Below are 19,152 nucleotides of genomic sequence, written 5' to 3'. Positions count from 1 at the left end.
TTCCTTCCTCTCGTCCTTCCCGTAAGACCTATTGTTGTTGTTGTTGTTGTTTTTGTTGTTGTTGTTGTTCTCACACCTCGAGTTGAAGTTCAGGCTGAGTCTCCGCCAGTTTCAACATTTTACCATGACATTACAAAGACGCTGGGATAGCACCACTTGTCACTTAGCACCACTGGGCACCATGTGTTACTGTAGTTCTGTCACTCTAGGCGTATGGTCAATCGTATCAGCTATACCTTCAATGAGACACTTTCAGGGACATTGGCAATTTGCTGAGCCCAAGTTTTGGCAATAGGTAGTACAGTATAACCATCACACTTCCCCGCCCAGGGGTGCATGGTTTTTAGGTCTGTGCACCTGTTCCCTTGCCTTGCGAGACCATCCTGATCTAGCGAGCTCACATTATGGTTCTCCCCACGGATCAGTGTGGCAACGCAAACCGTTTGTCGCTAGAGGCAGTGCCAATGTGCGTCACTCACAATTATGAGCAGGCAAATGGCTCAACCCATTGTATTGACTAAGGTTTGGCAGTGTGGCCAGATTGATCAGTGTACAGAAACAGAATGTGAGCTTGTGAGGTCATACAATACAAGGCTACCTGTTCCCAAGGCCCTCTGTGATAGCTCTTCTGGGGGTTATCTGAGGTGTGGAGCGAGACTGTTGCTCTCCTCTCACTAGTAACCAACAATATTCCCTCCATGGGAGGCCAGAGGCACTGTCAGTCCCTGCCCAAACTTTTCTCACCATGTCTCTCTCTCTCAATTTCTCTTTTTCTCTCTCCCCCCATCTCTCGCTCTCTTACTGTCCTGGCCTGACCAAATTCCCCTGACTAGAAATATCACACAAAGCTGTTAAAAGGTGACCAGTGGACAAATATGATCAAATGCGTCACAATCAGCAGCATATGTTTTCATTTGAGACCTTTCATTTGAGTTACACAGAATATTGTGTGGGTGTGTGAGTGTGAGTGTGTGAGTGTGTGTGGGAGGGGGGGGGGCTTGCTGGCTTTGCACAAGCTGTAAACACACACACACACACACACCAAGTCCCATGGGCAGTTGCCCCCGCTGACTCCTCTTCCCAGTCCATCTCTAAGACTTGGACCTAGCCCTGCCCACCTCAGCCCAGGATATATCCATCATCTCAGGTCACGGATGAAAAACCACCCTGACACTAATACCCAAGGCCTCAGATTTGCGGCGTTCTCACTCAAAAAGTCATTGCAGAGGAAAAGAGAGAGAGAGGTTGGGAAAATGGATGGGATGGGGGATTGGTGTGTGCAAGAGGAAGGAGAAACCATTACTGGTACATTGCCGGTCTGCTCTTCAGAAATGCAGTGGGAATCTTATTCAGGACTGGCTTCTCGGTCTGTTGAACTAATCCTCCGTAGACCATTTTAGTCTGGCGCTAGTTCTGCTTCTAAATCCTTCTGGACTGTCACTTCAGTGTTTGTGTTTCTCCAGTGTAAAATGGAAAGTCCGCCAGCAGCACTGAACAGGCTTGAATACCTCTCCTGCCGTGCCTTGGCTACTGGCCCGCAGTGTTTACTCAGCGCGCTGGTTGCTTTGCGCTGACCGGCGCGGATCCATTTATCTAATGTTTGACGGAGAAGCTTCTTGAGTGTGTTTTTCAGCAGGCCCGAGCACGGGCGGCCACTGGAAAGGACCTGAACAAGCTGAGGGAGAGTTTTTTGTGGTGTATAACCATTAACAGACGCACGCCGTCACAGGCTTTGTTTGCTCTGCCTTTTTAGTCCTTTACCGCAGCACTAAATGCTCCATTAGGTAAATCTACTGTAGATTGGTTAAGAGGAGCAGCTAGGAGGATTAACTGAAAGGTGCTGATAATGCGATAGGACATACAATGACCAGATAGTTGATTCACCTAATAGATTGATGTAAGCTTCAGTAGGGTTTTAGCTGAAAATTTTAAACACTGTATACACTTCTTATACACAACATTATAGTTTAGTCCTTCAACTGTCTTAATATCAAATTAATTATAGTGGATCCAGTTATGGGTATAGGTATAGGGTGGGTGCAGCTATGTTGGATGTTTTAATTACTAGTTAACGTCAAAATATTCCAACAATTCACTTATTTTCTTTTATTTGTTTATACATCTCATGGTTGACCTAGTGCAGCCAGTGGAGTGTAGTTGCCTCGTGACGGTGCCGTTGTTCGTCTTGTTACTTTGATGGGCTTGTGTACTCAGGGGCCGAGCGGTCAGCATTTGTCACGCCAGAGTGGGCATCGATAGCCACAGGGAGTTCTCATCAGGAAGCAGCTGGAAAGTGGTCAGCAGCAAAGGATCTTTGGGGGCTGATTAGCCGTCGTCGCAGCATCAGTACCACCTGATGGGAGCAGGCGATGGGCCCCTGCTCAGCAGAGAGAGAGGGGCTGAAGTGCCCGCTCTGACATCCCTACACACACTCACCCGCTTGGCACCCCTTCCCCTAAGAGATCTGAACACCAGACATTGTCCATTGAAAGTACAGTTTAGTCCATGACTAGGCTTGATCAATGTCTGTGCAACCAGCCCATAATGTTATGCGATAACATGATGGTGTCGCCCATCGAAGATGTTTGACGGCCGTCGTGGATGGCTTAGGACATCATGATGTGACAGACAAATACATTTAGCCTACAGCCTAGCATGTACATGAATTTGAGTGGCACTGCATGCATTATAGAGTGGAGAGGTGAGCTGAGAACAGCGCAGCATAAAGAAGACATCCCACATGTCTGTTCCTATTTGACCATTTAAATAAGTATGTGATAGACAATTAAAGCAGTGGTTCTCAACCTTTTTCGAGCTCTGGTCCCCTGGCATGTTTTGAATAATCCTGAAGGACCCCCCACCCCTGGCCTGGGTCCAGACTTTCAAATTTGCCCACTCCACCGAAGTTGACTGATTCTTCCAATCCAATCCAACTTCATACATAGAGCACATTTAAAACTACAGGAGTTGACATTTAAAACAACAAGAGTTGTTTCTTAAAAACACAGTAGATAACACAATAGAAACATAATGAAACATAACAAAAAAGAGCTACCCTGAACTGTCAGCATGGCCTGGAGTGTACAACTCAGCTTGACTCCCAACTGATATCACACTTGCGGTAACCGCTATATTGGTGTTACTTCCTTTTTCAGTACGGCGGCCGTCAAACACAAAACACCATTGTTTCTTAATGTCTTCATTTATAAGGAATCTAAAGTTAGTATTTTTTAATTTAACAGAAAAATACTATGATTCATAAAAAATAATTATTCAATTAATTGAACTAACTGGCTAAGATAAACTAAGATTTCAACGGAGTGTAACAAGCTGACATTCTGTCTGATATCAGGCTACCCCACACCACCTCTTCACAACAATATACTATTTAGTAGCATGGCCACCCATTAAGGGGCCTGGCCCACCCCAAAAGTGCACGGCCTCTCCTCTGGCGCCCATAGATTAATTAATTAATAACATTAATTAAATAAGCCTTGTTACTTTTAATTTTTATTTTATATATTTTAGATATGTATTTTCCACCTTTCCACAGTCAGTTGAGGTTGTGATTTCATCTCATCTGCATTCTGGCTCCAAGTAGGCCAGCTGGGGATTGCAAGGTCCCTGGTTCGATCCTAGCTCCTGGCAATGTGCCCAAGTGTCCTTGAGCAAGACACTGAACCCCAAGATCGCTCGAGTTTGGCACGGTGGCGCAGTACCTAGTACTGTCGCCTTACAGCAAGAAGATCTCCAGGCCTTTCTGTGCAGAGTTTGCATGTTCTCCCCATGTTCGCAGGGTTTCCTCCCAAAGAACCCAATACGAAAAACATGCAGAAGTGCAGATGCTCTTCAGTCCGGTCCCTGACTAGGACTTGGACGATGGCTGCCCACTGCTCCTGGCTGCCCCTGGAGGAGGACAGCTTGGATGGGAGAAATGTAGGGAACAATTTTCACCGGTGACACCTGGACTATTATGCAAGATCGTTTCTTTGAGCTGATTATCCTTCGGGGTTATTCAGGTCAGGTCGATGTGTTTGAAGGACATGCCTATCTTTAAATCAATTTAAAGATCTTTAAATTAAAATATCTTTAAATTCTTATTGGGGCGGCTGTGACTCAGGAGGTAGAGCTGATCATCCAATGATCGTAGGGTCAGCGGTTCGAATCTCGGCTCCTCCTGTCCACATGTCGAAGTATCCTTGGGCAAGACACTGAACCCCAAATTGCTCTCAATAAGCAGGTTGGCATTGGCACATTGCATGGCAGCTGCCGCCATTGGTGTGTGAATGGGTGAATGAGAGGCCATTGTAAAGTGCTTTGGATAAAAGAGCTGTATATAGTTAGGTCCATAAATATTTGGACATTGACACAATTTTCATCATTTTGGCTCTGTACAACACCACAATGGATTTGAAATGAATAAGTTCAATTCAATAAGTGCAGACTTTCAGCTTTAATGTCAGGGTATTTACATCCAAATCTGGTGATCGGTGTAGGAATTATAACAAATTGGATATGTACAGTATGTGGTGTCCCCCTTTTTAAGGGACCAAAAGTAAATTGACAAACTAACATAATCATAAATCAATGTCATTTTTAATATTTGGTTGCAAATTCTTTGCAGTCAATCACAGCCTGTAGTCTGGAACCCATAGACATCACCAGACGTCGGGTTTCGTCCCTGGTGATGCTCTACCAGGCCTCTACTCCAACTGTCTTCAGTTCCTGCTTCTTCTTTGGGCGGTTTCCCTTCAGTTTTTTGTCTTAAGGAAGTGAAATGCATGCTCAATTGGATTCAAGTCAGGTGACTGACTTGGCCATTGCAGAACATCCCACTTCTTTGTCTTGAAAAACTCTTTGGTTGCTTTTGCAGTATGCTTCGGGTCATTGTCCATCTGCACTGCAATGAGTCCTGAAGCATTTGGCTGAATATGAGCAGATAATATTAGTCGAAACACCTCATAATTCATCCTGCTGCTTTTGTCAGCATTCACATCATCAATAAGGGAACCAGTTCCATTTGCAGCCATACGCCATAACACTACCAACATCATGGTGGTATGCTTTGCATCATGAGCAGTTCCTTCCCTTTCCATACTCTTCTCTTTTGCATCATTCTGGTACATGAAGTCTCATCTGTCCATGGGATATTGTTCCAGAACTGTACAGGCTTTTTAGGCCTTGTTGAGACTGGATTTCTAGGCTACTTTCTAGCCAATGTTGACTGAGCAGTTAACAAAATCCTCCTTAAAGGACAATGCTCGTTTTTGACAACCTGGACCTTATTTACGACATATTATAAGACGTTTGACTCACCGAGATCACTTTGGTGTAGTTCGGAGGCATGTAGAAGAAATTTAAAATCCAGCGCGAGCCAGTATATCCATGTAATGGCGGTGATCAGGGCAACGAGAATGCAGTTTCTAAAAATCTATTTTCTGCCGCGAAACGGTTGTTTTCATCAATCTGTCTTGATGAATCGCTAGTTGTGCTTACATAGAGCATAGGCCTGTTGTGGTTTTCACATGCCATGATCTTTAGAAACGTCTTTCGAAACGAAATAGCTTCCTCACTTGCTCCAGCACGCATTCGCACAGCGCGCAATCGTTGCTCCAGCACGCTGTGCGCATGCGTGCTGGAGCAAGTCATTTGGTGTTGTTTTTAAATTGTAATGATTTGTGCATACAATGTTTCTCATATCAAATTTCACATGACCAGCCGCACCATCCCTCGCAATCTCAAGAGGCGGCAGAACACTGTTATTATGTTCAGTTATCAGTCTTGCATTGACTGAATCGTGGCAGTTAGTGTGCAACGCCTAATAAAAAGACGGTCGTGAAACGCTCAATTAACTTAAAATGAAATGAAAAACGTGTGAATGAGAGTAGGTCTTTGTGATCCAGAGCCATAGAGGCTGTACTCTATTGCTATCTTTCGCTCTCATTCTCCCTCCCACCCTGTCTCTCTTTCTCTGTCTCCTCTCCATCCTCCCCAGGGACTCAGACTGACAGCCATTGTCTGTTGCTCCTTGGAGGTGGTAGAGTAACCATGTAATCACTCTCACTGAGGACGTCCTCTGATGCCAAGAGCTGCTGATGCTCCACAGCCCCCCAACACTGGCTAACACTGGTCAATTAAATCTCTCTCTCTACCCCACCCTCTCTCCTTCTTGCTCCAAAGGGAAAATGGTCAGTATAATAAAAGTAAAAGTTTCTGGTCAGTCAAACTTTCTCTCTGGTTATAGCGCTAATGCTATCAGGAGCCCAGGTGGAGGGTGTGTTTTGATGGTGATGGCCCATCCCCCCAGACAGTATTTGTTTGCCTTTGTCACTCAGCTGATGAGAGAAAAAGGAGTATAAGGATATTACGCGCATGCACACACACGCATACATACACACACACACACACCACACACACACACACACGCGCACGCACACACACATACACAAACACAGTTACACACATCCTTTCTTAAAGAAAGTTCCCTATCATTAGTCTCCTTAAGCCACAGTGAAAGAGACTTCAGCGATACCTTCCCGCGTTACACCACCAAAACAAAATGGGTCACCAATGTGCTGCAAGTTACGTTAAAGCTGCATTCATTTATTTTATTTGCATTGTCAAAACTAACGAAAACCACCCAAATCAGATTGTTTAACTGTGCCATAGTGTCTACTTCAATGACTCATCCCTACAGGTCGCCGGTCTGTTGCATTTCTGTCTGTGTTGTCAATATCTGGCCCGTGCCTTTGCTCCGACCCCGTGCCTTTTATGGCTCTGGCCATTCATTTTAGCCATTTGTTTGTGCGAGTCCCTTACTGCCATGTAGTGGTAAGATAAAATCAAGGAATGCAGCTTTAAACTGTATATACAGTAATAGGTTTTGCCACAGCATTAAGAATCTCTTAAAAGAATGCAGTTTTCTGGGGGGGAAAGGGACTACACACATTACAAACAGAGGAAACCATTTAAGCCACCTTAAAAACGTTTATTTTTAAGACCTACAAGGAAAACATTTAAAACATTTAAGACCTACTTGGAGCATCTGCAGATGGAACACTTGGCCACCTCAGAGCCCAGATGTCAGCATAATTGAAGCGTAATCATCACTTGGACAAGGAAAACAACAAAAGAAGAATTATAGTAAATCCCACAAGAAGCTTAGAAGAATTTACCATAGGAGTACTTGACAGCAGTGTACCAAAGCGAATTGTTTCAGTTTTGCATTCTAAGGGAGGCTAGCTTCTGGGTACTAATAATAAAGGGGGGGCACAAAAAATACTGACTGAATTATTCTCATATTATTCAAATATCTCATTTATATTATGTATTTAACTTATATGAAATATATGAACTCATCATATTGCGCTTACATAGAAATAACCATATTTAAGTTAACCAACTTTGGATGGCAAAACGCCAGTGTCAGCATCATAAAGCAAAAACAGGCGTTAGAGGAAATTGCAGGAATGGTACGACCCCCCCCCCCCCCCCACCCCCGCAGCAAGGAATCTCTGAAATGAGTGATGATTCTGCGTTTATGTAAATCCAAAATTCTCAGATGGGGGGGGCAACTGATTTATCCTTAATTTGGCATCTGTCACTAGTCTGCCAGTGCAGGCGGTTCTAGTCCGACCAGGAGGATAGAAAGGGAAGGCTGGGGACAGTCTGACACTCCTCTGACCGCCAACCCCCCGGGTCCTCCCTCCTCTGCCAGATAAAAGCCCCAAAACCCAGACCAACAAATGGCACTGTCTGAAAATACACCTTTCATGTTTTCTCCTCTCTCCCTTAGTGTATGCCAGAGATAAGCCTCTCTGGAAATAGAACTAGGCAGGCACCGTACACAGACTCAAGCTATTGGGAATGGGGGGGGCTGGGGTAGAATTGTATGGTTTGGGGCAGAATTAATACTTGTTTTATGGGCTGACAACATATCCCTCATGGACGAGGTTCTGAATGCATTGACAGTGTTCTTTGCTTATCAGTTTTACCCATTCATCATTTACCTGGAGGGCTTGAATTACAGTATTTCAATTGTAAACCTACCAGCTCCACTTGGTCTGTAACTTCAGTAGCTGACGTCAGTCGTGGCAGTCGTCAGTCATCACCCCAACACGCTCACACCGTCTTACTGTAAATGATGCACTCCCAAGTGACATCATCTATTTGCTTTACCTACCATGCTGTTTGGTGCAGCGTCTGTCTGACTTCATTCACCTGACTTGGTCATCTTGGGGAGTTGCTGGTCTATGCCGAACCCTGTTGGTTGGATGGAGTTCCAGTGTTCTGTGACTGCCTCTAATGGCGTGAATTGTAAATTGCTTGTGGCGTGGCCAGGTGCTGCTGTGTCTAACAGGTTTGTACTAATCCTGTACATGGAGATAGATGTCCAGAAACTATCCCTACTCTCACTCTCTCTGACATGAAGACAATTCCATCTTGCCACTCCGATCTAGTCAATTTCAGCCCTACTGAAGACAGTGCTCCGATCGGGTCAGTTTACAAACTACTCCCGTAACTAAAAGCAGAAGGGAGGAGAAGCTGCTGGTCAAGGGGCTTAAGTTTGAGGGCTGGGGTTCAGGGCACTATGAGGGAAGAAGGCCACCTTTATTTAACTCAAGGAAAATGATTGATAGGCCAAGAAGCCTACCTTTAACCAACACTGGCTTGCTATAATGCTGCTAACTAGTGTCTCCCAGTGGTACACACGTCATCTTCTTATATCATTTATTATATTATTCATGTAAGTTATTTAAATGCTAATAGGACACAAGTAGTCATCACTCCGCTACGAATGCCCTTGATGTGTTTTTGTGTCCCCATTACTGTGTAAACTAATTTCCCCAGTGTCACCAAGTTATTTCATCATCAGCGACTCTCCAGATCATCATTCCACTCCACACACACACACACACACACGCGCGCACACACACACACACGCGCGCACACACACACACACACACACACACACACACACACACACACACACACACACACACACACACACACACACTATTCATCCTCTCCTCGTCTGCATAATTAATCAGAAGTAATCACCTGGTAAGACCGACAGTGTGTGAAGAGCTGTCACTCAATAGGGCTTCACATCTCGGCGCCGTGTGGTCGTGGTGAACACCGGGGGGGGGGGGGAATCTCAGTGGTGCTCCATGCTGAGAAAGGGGTACTTTCTCTACCAATCATTTTCTTTCCATAATAATATTTTACAAGTTCCCAAGATGGATGATCCGTGATGTAGCATTCATCGACCGTGTGCTTTAACTCAAATATACACTCTAGTGCCACTGCTACAGTACCAAACATCCCTTGTACTATGATTCTTTCAGAAGTTTAGCCCATTTAACTTTCTTTTTTTTTTGAGACAGACAGTATTTTGATGTGATCAACTGAAAGTAGGCCCATTTAGCTGATATTGGGAGACAATGCCTTCAGTCAGGTTTTATGTAGGCTAATGGAAAAGCCAATCTACAGGTGTCTCCAAAGCTTTATTAATAAAATGCTGACCTCCACTGACCCCTCTCTAATCAGGTCTCCTTGTGGTCTTAAGCTTTTGGGCTGTCTCTGCAGTCAGCGCCCACAGCCTATCCCCATGCACAGGGCTGGGCTCTGGCTAAGACCCGAACCAATGGGAAATCTCCACTTCTCGACAGACAGGAGTGGAAGCCAATCTGTGCCTGTGGTTAGCTTAAGCAGTCTTATTCACCTATCCACCCAGTGCTGTGTATTGTCTGAGGGAGAATTGTGAAAACCGCTCTTCTAGGGTACTGCTGTGGATTGTGGTTATTGCCCTAGGTGTGTGAGTGTGTATGTTTGAGATCCCACCCCTTGTCATGTAATGACAACAGCAGCCTTATCCTCCCTCTCATCCGCTCACCACGCCCTGTTCTGTTGCCAGTGTTGTTGTTGCTGTGTCCCGAGTTGGATTTCTTTTCTTATTTAAAAAAACAAAAAAAACTAATGTCCGTTTTCCTTGTTTGTGTCTTTTTTTGTCTCCCTCTTTTTTTTTTTCTACTATCGTACCCTGTGGCTTCTGCTGGTGTCCATCACCGCCACCGCTGCCCACAAAACCCCTCCTCTACAACATCTGACCACCTACCACCTGGCTGGACCCATGCATCTCCCCTCTCTCTCTCTCTCTCTCTCTCTCTCTCTCTCTCTCTCTCTCTCTGTCGCACCCCGCCATCCCCGTTGTCAGCATCATGCAGAGATCAGAGAACACCCCGCCACATCAGGTAAGCTACTGACCTTTCTGAGGGGCGAGGAGGAGTGTGTGTGGGGGTGGGGGGGCGCTGTGTCATTAGGGTGGTCATCTCAAGCGTCATGCTAAACTGGGTTGCGAAAAGTAATCTCGCGTCCCGGTCAGCAGGGCTGGGCACATAGACGGCCCCACAGTGGGAGTCCCCATAGAGAGCCTGTCGAGACGGCAGTCTCCCACTCGTTAGAGAGGCTTCCCTCTCTCCCTCTGCTGTCTAGCTAAGGAGCACTACTGTAAGTTAGTGGAGCGTGCTAGTCTGTAGGCATTAGCCTAGTTTATCATCACTACTAGTTTTTCCTGTGCAGCATGGTCCACAGAGCAATACAGTGTGGTCATCAAGATACCATGTACTTTGTGTGCGTGTGCCCGTGTGCCCGGGCACGCTCGCGCGCGTTTGCTTTCACCAACCTAAAGAGTGTTGTTTCCTCGGTTACCCACTGATTGTCAGCACCTCGCTGCTCGTTTCGCGGAGATAATTGAGTCTCTGCAGGCGTCTGTCAGTCAGGGTCTAGCAGGAGCTGATTGGAAAAAGGCCCCTGCAAGACAGCGCTGCCCATGAGATTAGAGAGCCAAGCTGATTGGCAGGCTCATCCACCCTGTTAGTCTACCAACTTTCAGTTTAAATATGATAGGCTACTTTAATGCAATTCCTCACCACATGACATTCCCAGCAGTGGCGGGGTTGATAGTTCACCTTGGTCCTTGACCTTGAACATCAAATTACTGACAGGAGAGAGATACAACTGGATTAGGTTTTTCAGCCTTTATCCGGTCCAGTCTGCATTTGAGGACATGGATGTCCTCTCCGGCATGGCCCCCAGAGGAGAGGAGCCGTGTGGCACGCTGTCTGACAGGTCAGCCCAGAGCTAATTCATAATGAGTTCCTCTCTTCCTCTGCGCTGTTCCCTGTTGCATTGTCATTACTAATCAGCTCATTCTATCCTGAATTAAATTTGCATATGGCATTTGATTGGCTCCGGAGTCATTGTAATTACATGCCTTCAAGGATGGTTACTGTCTCTTGTGTGACGGCCGTCGTATTCAGGCTGGACTTTCAGGCTGTTTATCAGATTAACCCCTAGTTGTCCTCCTTGTGTCTTTCCAAAGCAGAGAGGAAGGTGACATTGACAGGCCCCCCAAAAATCCCTGATACACACAGGCGCAACACACACACACACACGCACACACACACACACACACACACACACACACACACACATATACTGTACACACATATTGGTGGGCTGACTCAACCCTTTGGACACTGTCCTGTGTGGATTATATTCTGGTATTCTGGAGTAAAATATCTTCATTTTAAAGTGTGCCTATCAGGTTAGGGCTAATGACGTGGATGTTAGAAGATAGCCACTGGGTAACGACAGAGCACTCTTAAAAGCTCTATGGGGATAAAGTGTCCCCTACCTGGTAGTACAGAGGTAATTTGATAGGATACATTTCTGTGTTATGACTACGGTCTCATGGAGAGTGCACCACCTAGCCTGTACCACTAAGGGGCGTGCTTGGGTTGTTTTCAAGGAAAGAGAAAAACTTCTGTTCTTCAGCTTTGAATAATGATTTTTCCCCCCCTCCCACCTAACCCCTCCCAAATCTCTTACTCCAACTCCTCTTCTCACCCCCTTCCTCCTCTCTTTCTCTCTCCCCTCTGCCTCTTTTTCTCTCTCTCCCTCTCTCTTGGTCTCTCTCCTCCAGCTGCCGTAGTGCCAGGTGATGACGCTGTCCTGTTGACCCCAGGGAGGATGAGCCAGCGCCAGGGGAGGGAGCGAGAGAAGGAGAGGGAGAAGGAGCGAGAGAGGGAGAAGGAGGCGGGGCTACACACCCCCAGCCGAGAGCTCGTCGCCAGCCCCTCCTCCCTCAGCCCAGGGGTCAGCTACAGCCACGGTAAGTCCAGCCTCCTCCTCTCTCACCTGTCCAGACGCCCTCTTAAACACTCACCTGGAGTCAGCTTTCCTCAGACTGCAGCTGACCTGACCTTATAAAGGTGCTAGGGGCCAGCTTTGTAGCCTGGTACGACCATCCCGTTCTCGCGAGCTCACATTCTGATTCACTAACGCAGAACGGTCTGGCCTTCGCCTCCTCCAGAGCGATTATGCCAAAACGAGATATGATAACCCCGTAGTAACATAGATTTTCCATTCATTTGGTGTCAAAGTCTACGAAGAGAGCCTTAACAGAGGGGCAGGAGGTTTACTACCCGTATCTTATTTGGTGTCTGACCAGGTTGGGTTAAGTTGTTCAATTCCATACCACAAGAGGGAGCCCAAGCGCAAAGGTAAATCTTTTTGAGCGTCCTCTTGGATAGATGGACTGACAGGCACCCTCAAACACACACTCCATGGCTACATTTTTTGCCACTGGGTTTCACAGTTTATTCTCTGATGCCTTGGTAAGCATTGGTTCTCCACCATGACCCTGTCATTCTCCCAACTGCACTGTTGTTGTTTGGCTATGAAAGTTTTTATGTTCGACAACAATGACGGCTCTCTTCTCTTTCTCATGCATCTCTATTCTGAATCTGTGGTGTTGAATTATCGGCAGGACATTATCGGATTTATGACAGACAGTACACACCGTAGTGTTCCTCTAAAGGCTTGTGGGTCTGTCTCTTTCCTTTCGGAGGCCAGGGCCCCTCTCCTCTCCTCTGCTCTGCTCTCCGCCCACGTTATGCCTACTTGAGAGCGAACTGAACGCCTGCCTACAGCCCAGCCCCGCACCAACACCCCTCCCAGCTCCATTGCTCACACAAGCTGCATTACAAGAGAAAACCAGCCTTTCCCATGAGGAGAATAGGGTCCCTAGACGCCCGGCTGTCATGCCCAGGGCGGTCTGCGCAGACCCAAGTGAGGTCTCCATGGCAACCTGTATTGTCTGAAGTAGCGCTCCGTATTGCTGGAAGGAGGGGAGAGTGGGAAAAACATATTGTATGATGCTCAAACGCCGCTGTTCGCCACTACCGCAGTACAGTATCCAGTCGGCTGACGTACCTACTGTACATCATTGTTTTCGCTGTCATTTATGCGGGCTGGTCATATTTAGCAGTATGTCTAATTAAAACCTAGCCTACCTAAACGTTATGCCTTAAAAATGTCTCCCTGTAGAGACCTAGGGTGTTGCAGAAAAAATAGGCCTACTTTTTTATTTCTTTTACGCCTCTAAAAGACAGGTTACTGGAGATGTGCTTTGTCATGTCAGATATTCTGCAGCCAAGCCTGCGCAGACTCGGTGTGCCTGCCAAGTGTGTCCAACTGCCACTGCCTGTCTACCTGGCACAGCCTGAAAGAGGCCCTCCATGTTGACTGACATGGCCACCCCAATCGGCTTCGGAGCCAGTATCGCTTTAACCGTCTTCTATAGACTCTCTCTCCACAGGTAGTCTAGCCGAGGGGGGGGCGACGGAGGGCTAAGGAAGAGGGAGGGAGAGCAGGTGGGGTTGCCCTGGATTTACGCTCAGCCTCAGAGATTATTCCATGTCAGCCAAGGCTAACGACACGGACAGTCTATCCCTCCTCCACCAATCACGGCCCTGCGCTCCCATCCCCTTTCTTCCGGCGGGGCTTAGACCGCCACTGCAGGTCGGGCGGAGATAAGGAGGACACCGTGATGGAGGATCTGTGGGCCTCGGGGCCTGGGCTGTGCTCCGACGTCCGTCGGCTAGACGAGCGCTGCTGTTGGACGGACCAACGGATGTAATGTAATTACACAGTAGAGGTCTTTTAGTCACTTATAGGGCTTTGGTTTTTCTGCCGACTTCAGTCGCCGTGGCTTGCTCCAAGGAAGGCAAGTACTGTGGAGTTGAGTGATAGGGTACTATCTGTAGCGTTGCGGCAGAGGGCAGTGCCTGTGTGTCATGTGTTTAGTCAGTGTGTAGAAACGGTAGTATCATGTGTTTAGTCAATGTGTCTAGTGTCAGGTGTTGTGTCTAGTATCATGTGTTAAGCAGCAACCCCATCCCCCCTCTGTCTTTGCTATGTGTTAGTATACCAAAGAGAACTCTGTGTGTGAATGTGTGTGTTCGTGTGTGCGTTTGTGTCGCTAAACCTGTCATGAGGATCGAACTAAAGAAAAGTCAAGCCAAACAGAGATTGTGGGACAACTGCTTCAAGTTCAGCTGTGTGCACTGAAGCAGGGTGCTAAATTCCGCACTGCGCTGAATTTCCGCACCGCACTGCGCTGACGTTAAATGGGAGGACACAGAAAGGTCTTCCTAGGCCTGTGTGCAGAAAGCCTCTTTTCCCAGGTCTAATCCCTCACTGGCTTAAGGGGTTTCAAGCCCTTTATGAAAAGCTCCCAGAGATACTACCAGCAGATCTGTGGGCAGATGCTTCAAATAATTTGATGTTGTTTTGACTACGATATAGCCTTCTGTTGCTAAGTGCATATATTAGCAGTTCCTGACTATAGACTAGTAGAGCTGACCACTGTGAGCTTCCAGTAGAGGAGGTGATTATAGCTAAGAAGCTTATTGGCACTCCTAGTGTTGAGAAGGTTTCTGGTGCTTGGATCAGTTAGGTGCAGCACGTAGCTCAGGAGGGACAGCGGCCGACTGGGGATCGCAAGGTCCTCGCTTTGATCCCAGCTCCAGGCGTGTGCCAAAGTGTCCTTGAGCAAGACACTGAACCCCAAAATTGCTCATGTGCAGTACCTAGTACTGTCGCCTCACAGCAAGAAGGTCTCCGGGCCTTTCTGTGCTGAGTTTGCATGTTCTCCCTGTGTTTGCAAGGGTTTCCTCCCAAAGAACGAATGCGAAAAACATGCAGCAGAACAGATGCTCTTCTGTCCTGTTCCTGACCGGGACCTGGACTGAGCACTTGGACTTGGTCCCCGGGCGCCATGAACGATGGCTGCCCACTGCTCCTGGCTGCCCCTGGAGGAGGACAGCTTGGATGGAAGAAATGCAGGAAACAATTTCCACCAGCGATCCCTGAAGTTGTGTGTATTGTGTGCTATGTTGCCTCTCACTGTGTGTAATGTGTATGTCCCCGTGTGGCCGATTAAAGCCCCCCCCCCCCCTCGGGTCCTGTAATTAATTCATTGATTAATTAATTAGATTGAGAGTTTTACAGTAGATACAGTAGATGGGGTTGTGCATTTGAAATGCAATGGTGTCCATTGGTCATGTGTATACCATCACTATACATTAAAACATACTTGTTGTTGACAATATGATCTATGACAATGGACTATGAGATTGTGAGGCCTAAAAACATGACTCGCCCTAGTTGAGCTGTCCTGCTTCGACGAGCTTCCTTTTCCTTAAAATAAGGCCAGGTGCTCTAGGAATGGCCAACACCTGAGTCAGGTTACCAGTAAAGAGGCCAACCATTGATCCTGAGGGGAGATGACCCAGTCACGAGGCTGTCTGGTTTGACAGCAGGGTCCTCCATCGGATACTCAACCTGCACACGAGACACGCTGTACATGAACTGTTGGATCCACTTAACAAGGCCAGAGTTTGGATTCAGAGCTGGCTAGACATGTCAGGGATTAAGGGATTGATGATATGGTCTTTCCCTGAGTTGGGGACAAATGTAGACCTTTTTTATGTATTTATTTTTTAATCCTGCTAAGTGGGCACTGGCTGTATTATTATTTTTTGGCTCTAAACGCACCTGCCTTTGACCAGATATTACAGTATGAGTGCTGTTGAAACGAGGCCAAGTGGAAGTGCTGGTTAAAAGCTCTGAGCGCAGAGCTGGAATGGTTGTTTTCAGTGTCCCTGCACAGTTGACCTCTTGAGGAGATTTGAAAGGTTTTGGGCAGTAGGATTTTACTGTCACTTGTCTGGGCTTCGGTGGGTCATCCAAGGTGTCGCGTGTGCTCAAACCATCCAGGTCAGGAACCTAGGGTGAGCTAGTTGCCCTGTTATCGTAACCATGGAGGATTAAAAACATACTGCAACAAGGATCCAAGATTAGATCACTACCTGCCCCTGAACTGCTATCCTAACAGAGATGGGCTTCATGTTAACATCAATACAGTACATTGGAATAGACTTCAATTGACATTTGTTGAAATTATTTTAATGTTGAATTTATTCTGTTAACTTAATGTCAATGTAAACACAGCATTGCCCCTCCTACAAAATATCATCCAGTAATTTAAACCTATATTTACTTATTAATGCTCATCCTCTCTGATTTGCTGCCAAATTAACCTGTTGTGGCACAAAGCCCCTGTTCTGTTATCTTATATTAGCTTATGTTAGCTTAGCATGGGGACTGCTAGGACAGAATAACCTTTATAATCAATGAAATATTTTTTCTTTGAAGTAACTTAGACTTTAGCCACAAAGGAGGACAGAAGGCTAATGTTTTCACCCTGGCTAGTCAGCTAGCCAAGTTTTGCTACTTGTTACAGTGGCTGTAACTGATCTTATTGTAAATTAGGTGTAGTGATACTCTGGTAGTAGACAGCTGATATATGTGGGAGTGGAGACTGTTTGGGTTCCACATGCATCTCTGAGTGAGTGAATCTTAAGGGAAACGTGAAGCTCCTCTTTGACATTGTCCACACAAGAGAGGGCATTACTGTATGTACGGGCAGACCATTCTTTATCTCAGGTGTATTGTTGACCAGGTAGTGTGGACACTAAAGTGTCAAGGTGAATTTTATGTTTGGTTGGAAATTGTTTGACTGCTAACACTCTTTTGTACACTTTCATCACACGGAAGGTACATTTAAGCTACAAGGTACCACCTGTCTCCTCAAAGGGCAATGAGCTAAAGAAATTAGTCAAGCTGACTTCAGCCCCTGTCTCAATGGCATTTCTTTGCTTCATAGTTTGATTTGTTTTCTATAGTAGAAGGCCATTACAAGAAGAATTGTGACCCATCTGAGGTACAAGTTAAGTATGCCATGGATTGAAATGATACATGATCTTAATCACACTGTTAATTAGTTCACATTGTCTGGCAGCCGCAGATTGATCTGTTCACTCCATGAGATGTTTTTGTAAAGGTTGCTGAGCAACGCTGTGACATCGAACCAGCCACTCGGGAGTTTATCGAGGTGATGACTTTGTTTGCCTCCCCAAACAACTAGGGATGGAATGCTGCCTAGACAATTGATAACGAACCATAAATGGCCAGATGCCACCGAAGTGCCATTGTTGACGGAACGAGCAAGTGTAAATATTGGACGGCTGGCTGGCCAAGCTGTGACAGTGACTAATAGCAGGCCAGGTCGACTGAAATGGATACGGGCTTGCCAGAGGACTATGGCCACAAGGAGATTGGGTTTCAACGATAAGGACATTGAAGTGAGGCCTACTTGTTCTCGCAGAGATAACCATTGGTGCCCTGTGAGACTCACTTCTCAAGGCTGCTTCTCTTGGGACTGGGGTTGGTTTTTGAAGAAACCTGCTCTACCTGTCCTGTGGACCTTGCAGAATTGTTGTTATCCTTAGGGGAAGCAAAATCTCTTCCTGATAGTGATAGCATGGCAGTCTCATAGCAGAGTCCACTTGTCACCCTCAAAATTGCATTTCCAGATGGCAATATCCGGAGAAAAATATAGATCTTTTGCACATTGCAATTTCCTCTGTAATAATTTGGTGCCTTTGTTTAAGACACCTCTTTAGAGGGGTTTGAGGGTTGCCTTAATGCATTTACACGAATTGGCCAGACATGCATTAATCAAGTCTGCCCGCCAATTGAATTTGTGTGTCTGGTGAACATGATGGGAGGTTCTGAGCCCTTTTCCCAAGAAGCCTTGTTCTATCCTCACAGGCAGCATCAGTAGAGACGTGTTTCACTGTTTTTGTGTGTGTTTGTTTTTGTGCTTCATAGTATGTTTAGTATTCCGTGTGTGTAGCTATCAGATACTGGGTGATCTTATCTGCTGAAGTGGTTTGTCAGACGTGTGGGATTACATGCATGTCTGGAGCTGTCGAGAATGAAGGGACATACTGGAAGGGAGAGTACATGAGAGGAATAACAGTTAGAATAACACGGTTAGAGAATGAGATAAAGAGGTAAATCGTGGGAAAAATACAGAAACAGAAAAGTGTGAGAGAGAGAGAGAGAGGAAGTAGGAGAGCAAGCGAAGGGGGACACAGCGTGAGTGACAGTAAGAAGAGGGATTATCTAAGGACGAGAAGTTGTCTGATTGGTTGGTAGCTCAGAACGGTAAGCATACAGAACAGAGAGGGAGAGTGTGGTGCGGCGTGCGAAGGTAAGATGAGACGCAGCTTGTCTGCACACCACCACGGGAGGGGGCAGGGCTCCGCTGGTACGTCCCCTTTCACACAGACAGGAGGAAAGGGGGGAGAGGGAGGGAGGGAGGGAGCAATAGAGAGAGGAATAAAAACGTGCCGCACTGGTTCAGTGCCTGGAGACTGAGGTGCCGTAGTGCTGTGTGTGTGCGTGTCCTTGCCTGGCTTGCTGCTGCGGGGGACAACAGACCGGAGCGTTTCGCGGCTGGCACCCCCTCCGCCCTCGACCCCGGCCACCCCCACCCCGCCCCAGTCCCCCGACGCTCCACGCTGCCCCCCTGGGCCCCTCGCTGCCGGCCCCATGATGAAGGAGGAGGGAGTGCTGTGCCGCCGCCGTTTCTCCACGTGCGGCGGGACCTCGTCCGTGGGCCCCCCCCACCCCGACGGACGCAAGCTGATCCGCAACGCCTCCTTCGGAGGCTATCACGAGCTGTCACCCATCTCGCTGCCAGGTGGGTGTGTGTGTGTGTGTGTGTGTGTGTTTGACACAGGCTGACAACCCTCGTCATAGGTGGACAGAAGCCTGGTGTGGTATCTGTAGACCTGGTTTTATACTAGTTGTACCTGGTAGTTGAATAGCAAATTTGACTTGTTTGTACCCTAGAGATATAGTATCATGACCCTAGATCAGAAGTGCCAAATACGT

General features: G+C 46.9%; 1 protein-coding gene across 1 annotated transcript in view; it reads left to right on the top strand.

The window, feature by feature from the left end:
* Positions 1 to 19,152, top strand: part of osbpl8 (oxysterol binding protein-like 8) — a 77,535-nt gene that overhangs the window by 34,837 nt on the left and 23,546 nt on the right. Inside the window, exons 4-5 of the mRNA XM_084447497.1 lie at positions 10,217 to 10,253; positions 11,987 to 12,175. Of these exons, the coding sequence (XP_084303623.1) occupies positions 10,217 to 10,253; positions 11,987 to 12,175 (226 nt within the window). The remainder of the gene's footprint in view (positions 1 to 10,216; positions 10,254 to 11,986; positions 12,176 to 19,152) is intronic.

The sequence above is a fragment of the Borostomias antarcticus genome (assembly GCF_949987555.1).
Source record: "Borostomias antarcticus genome assembly, chromosome: 13".
Taxonomy (NCBI): domain Eukaryota; kingdom Metazoa; phylum Chordata; class Actinopteri; order Stomiiformes; family Stomiidae; genus Borostomias; species Borostomias antarcticus.
Note: the sequence above shows the minus strand (reverse complement) of the source record. Positions and strands in the feature narration are given on the sequence as shown.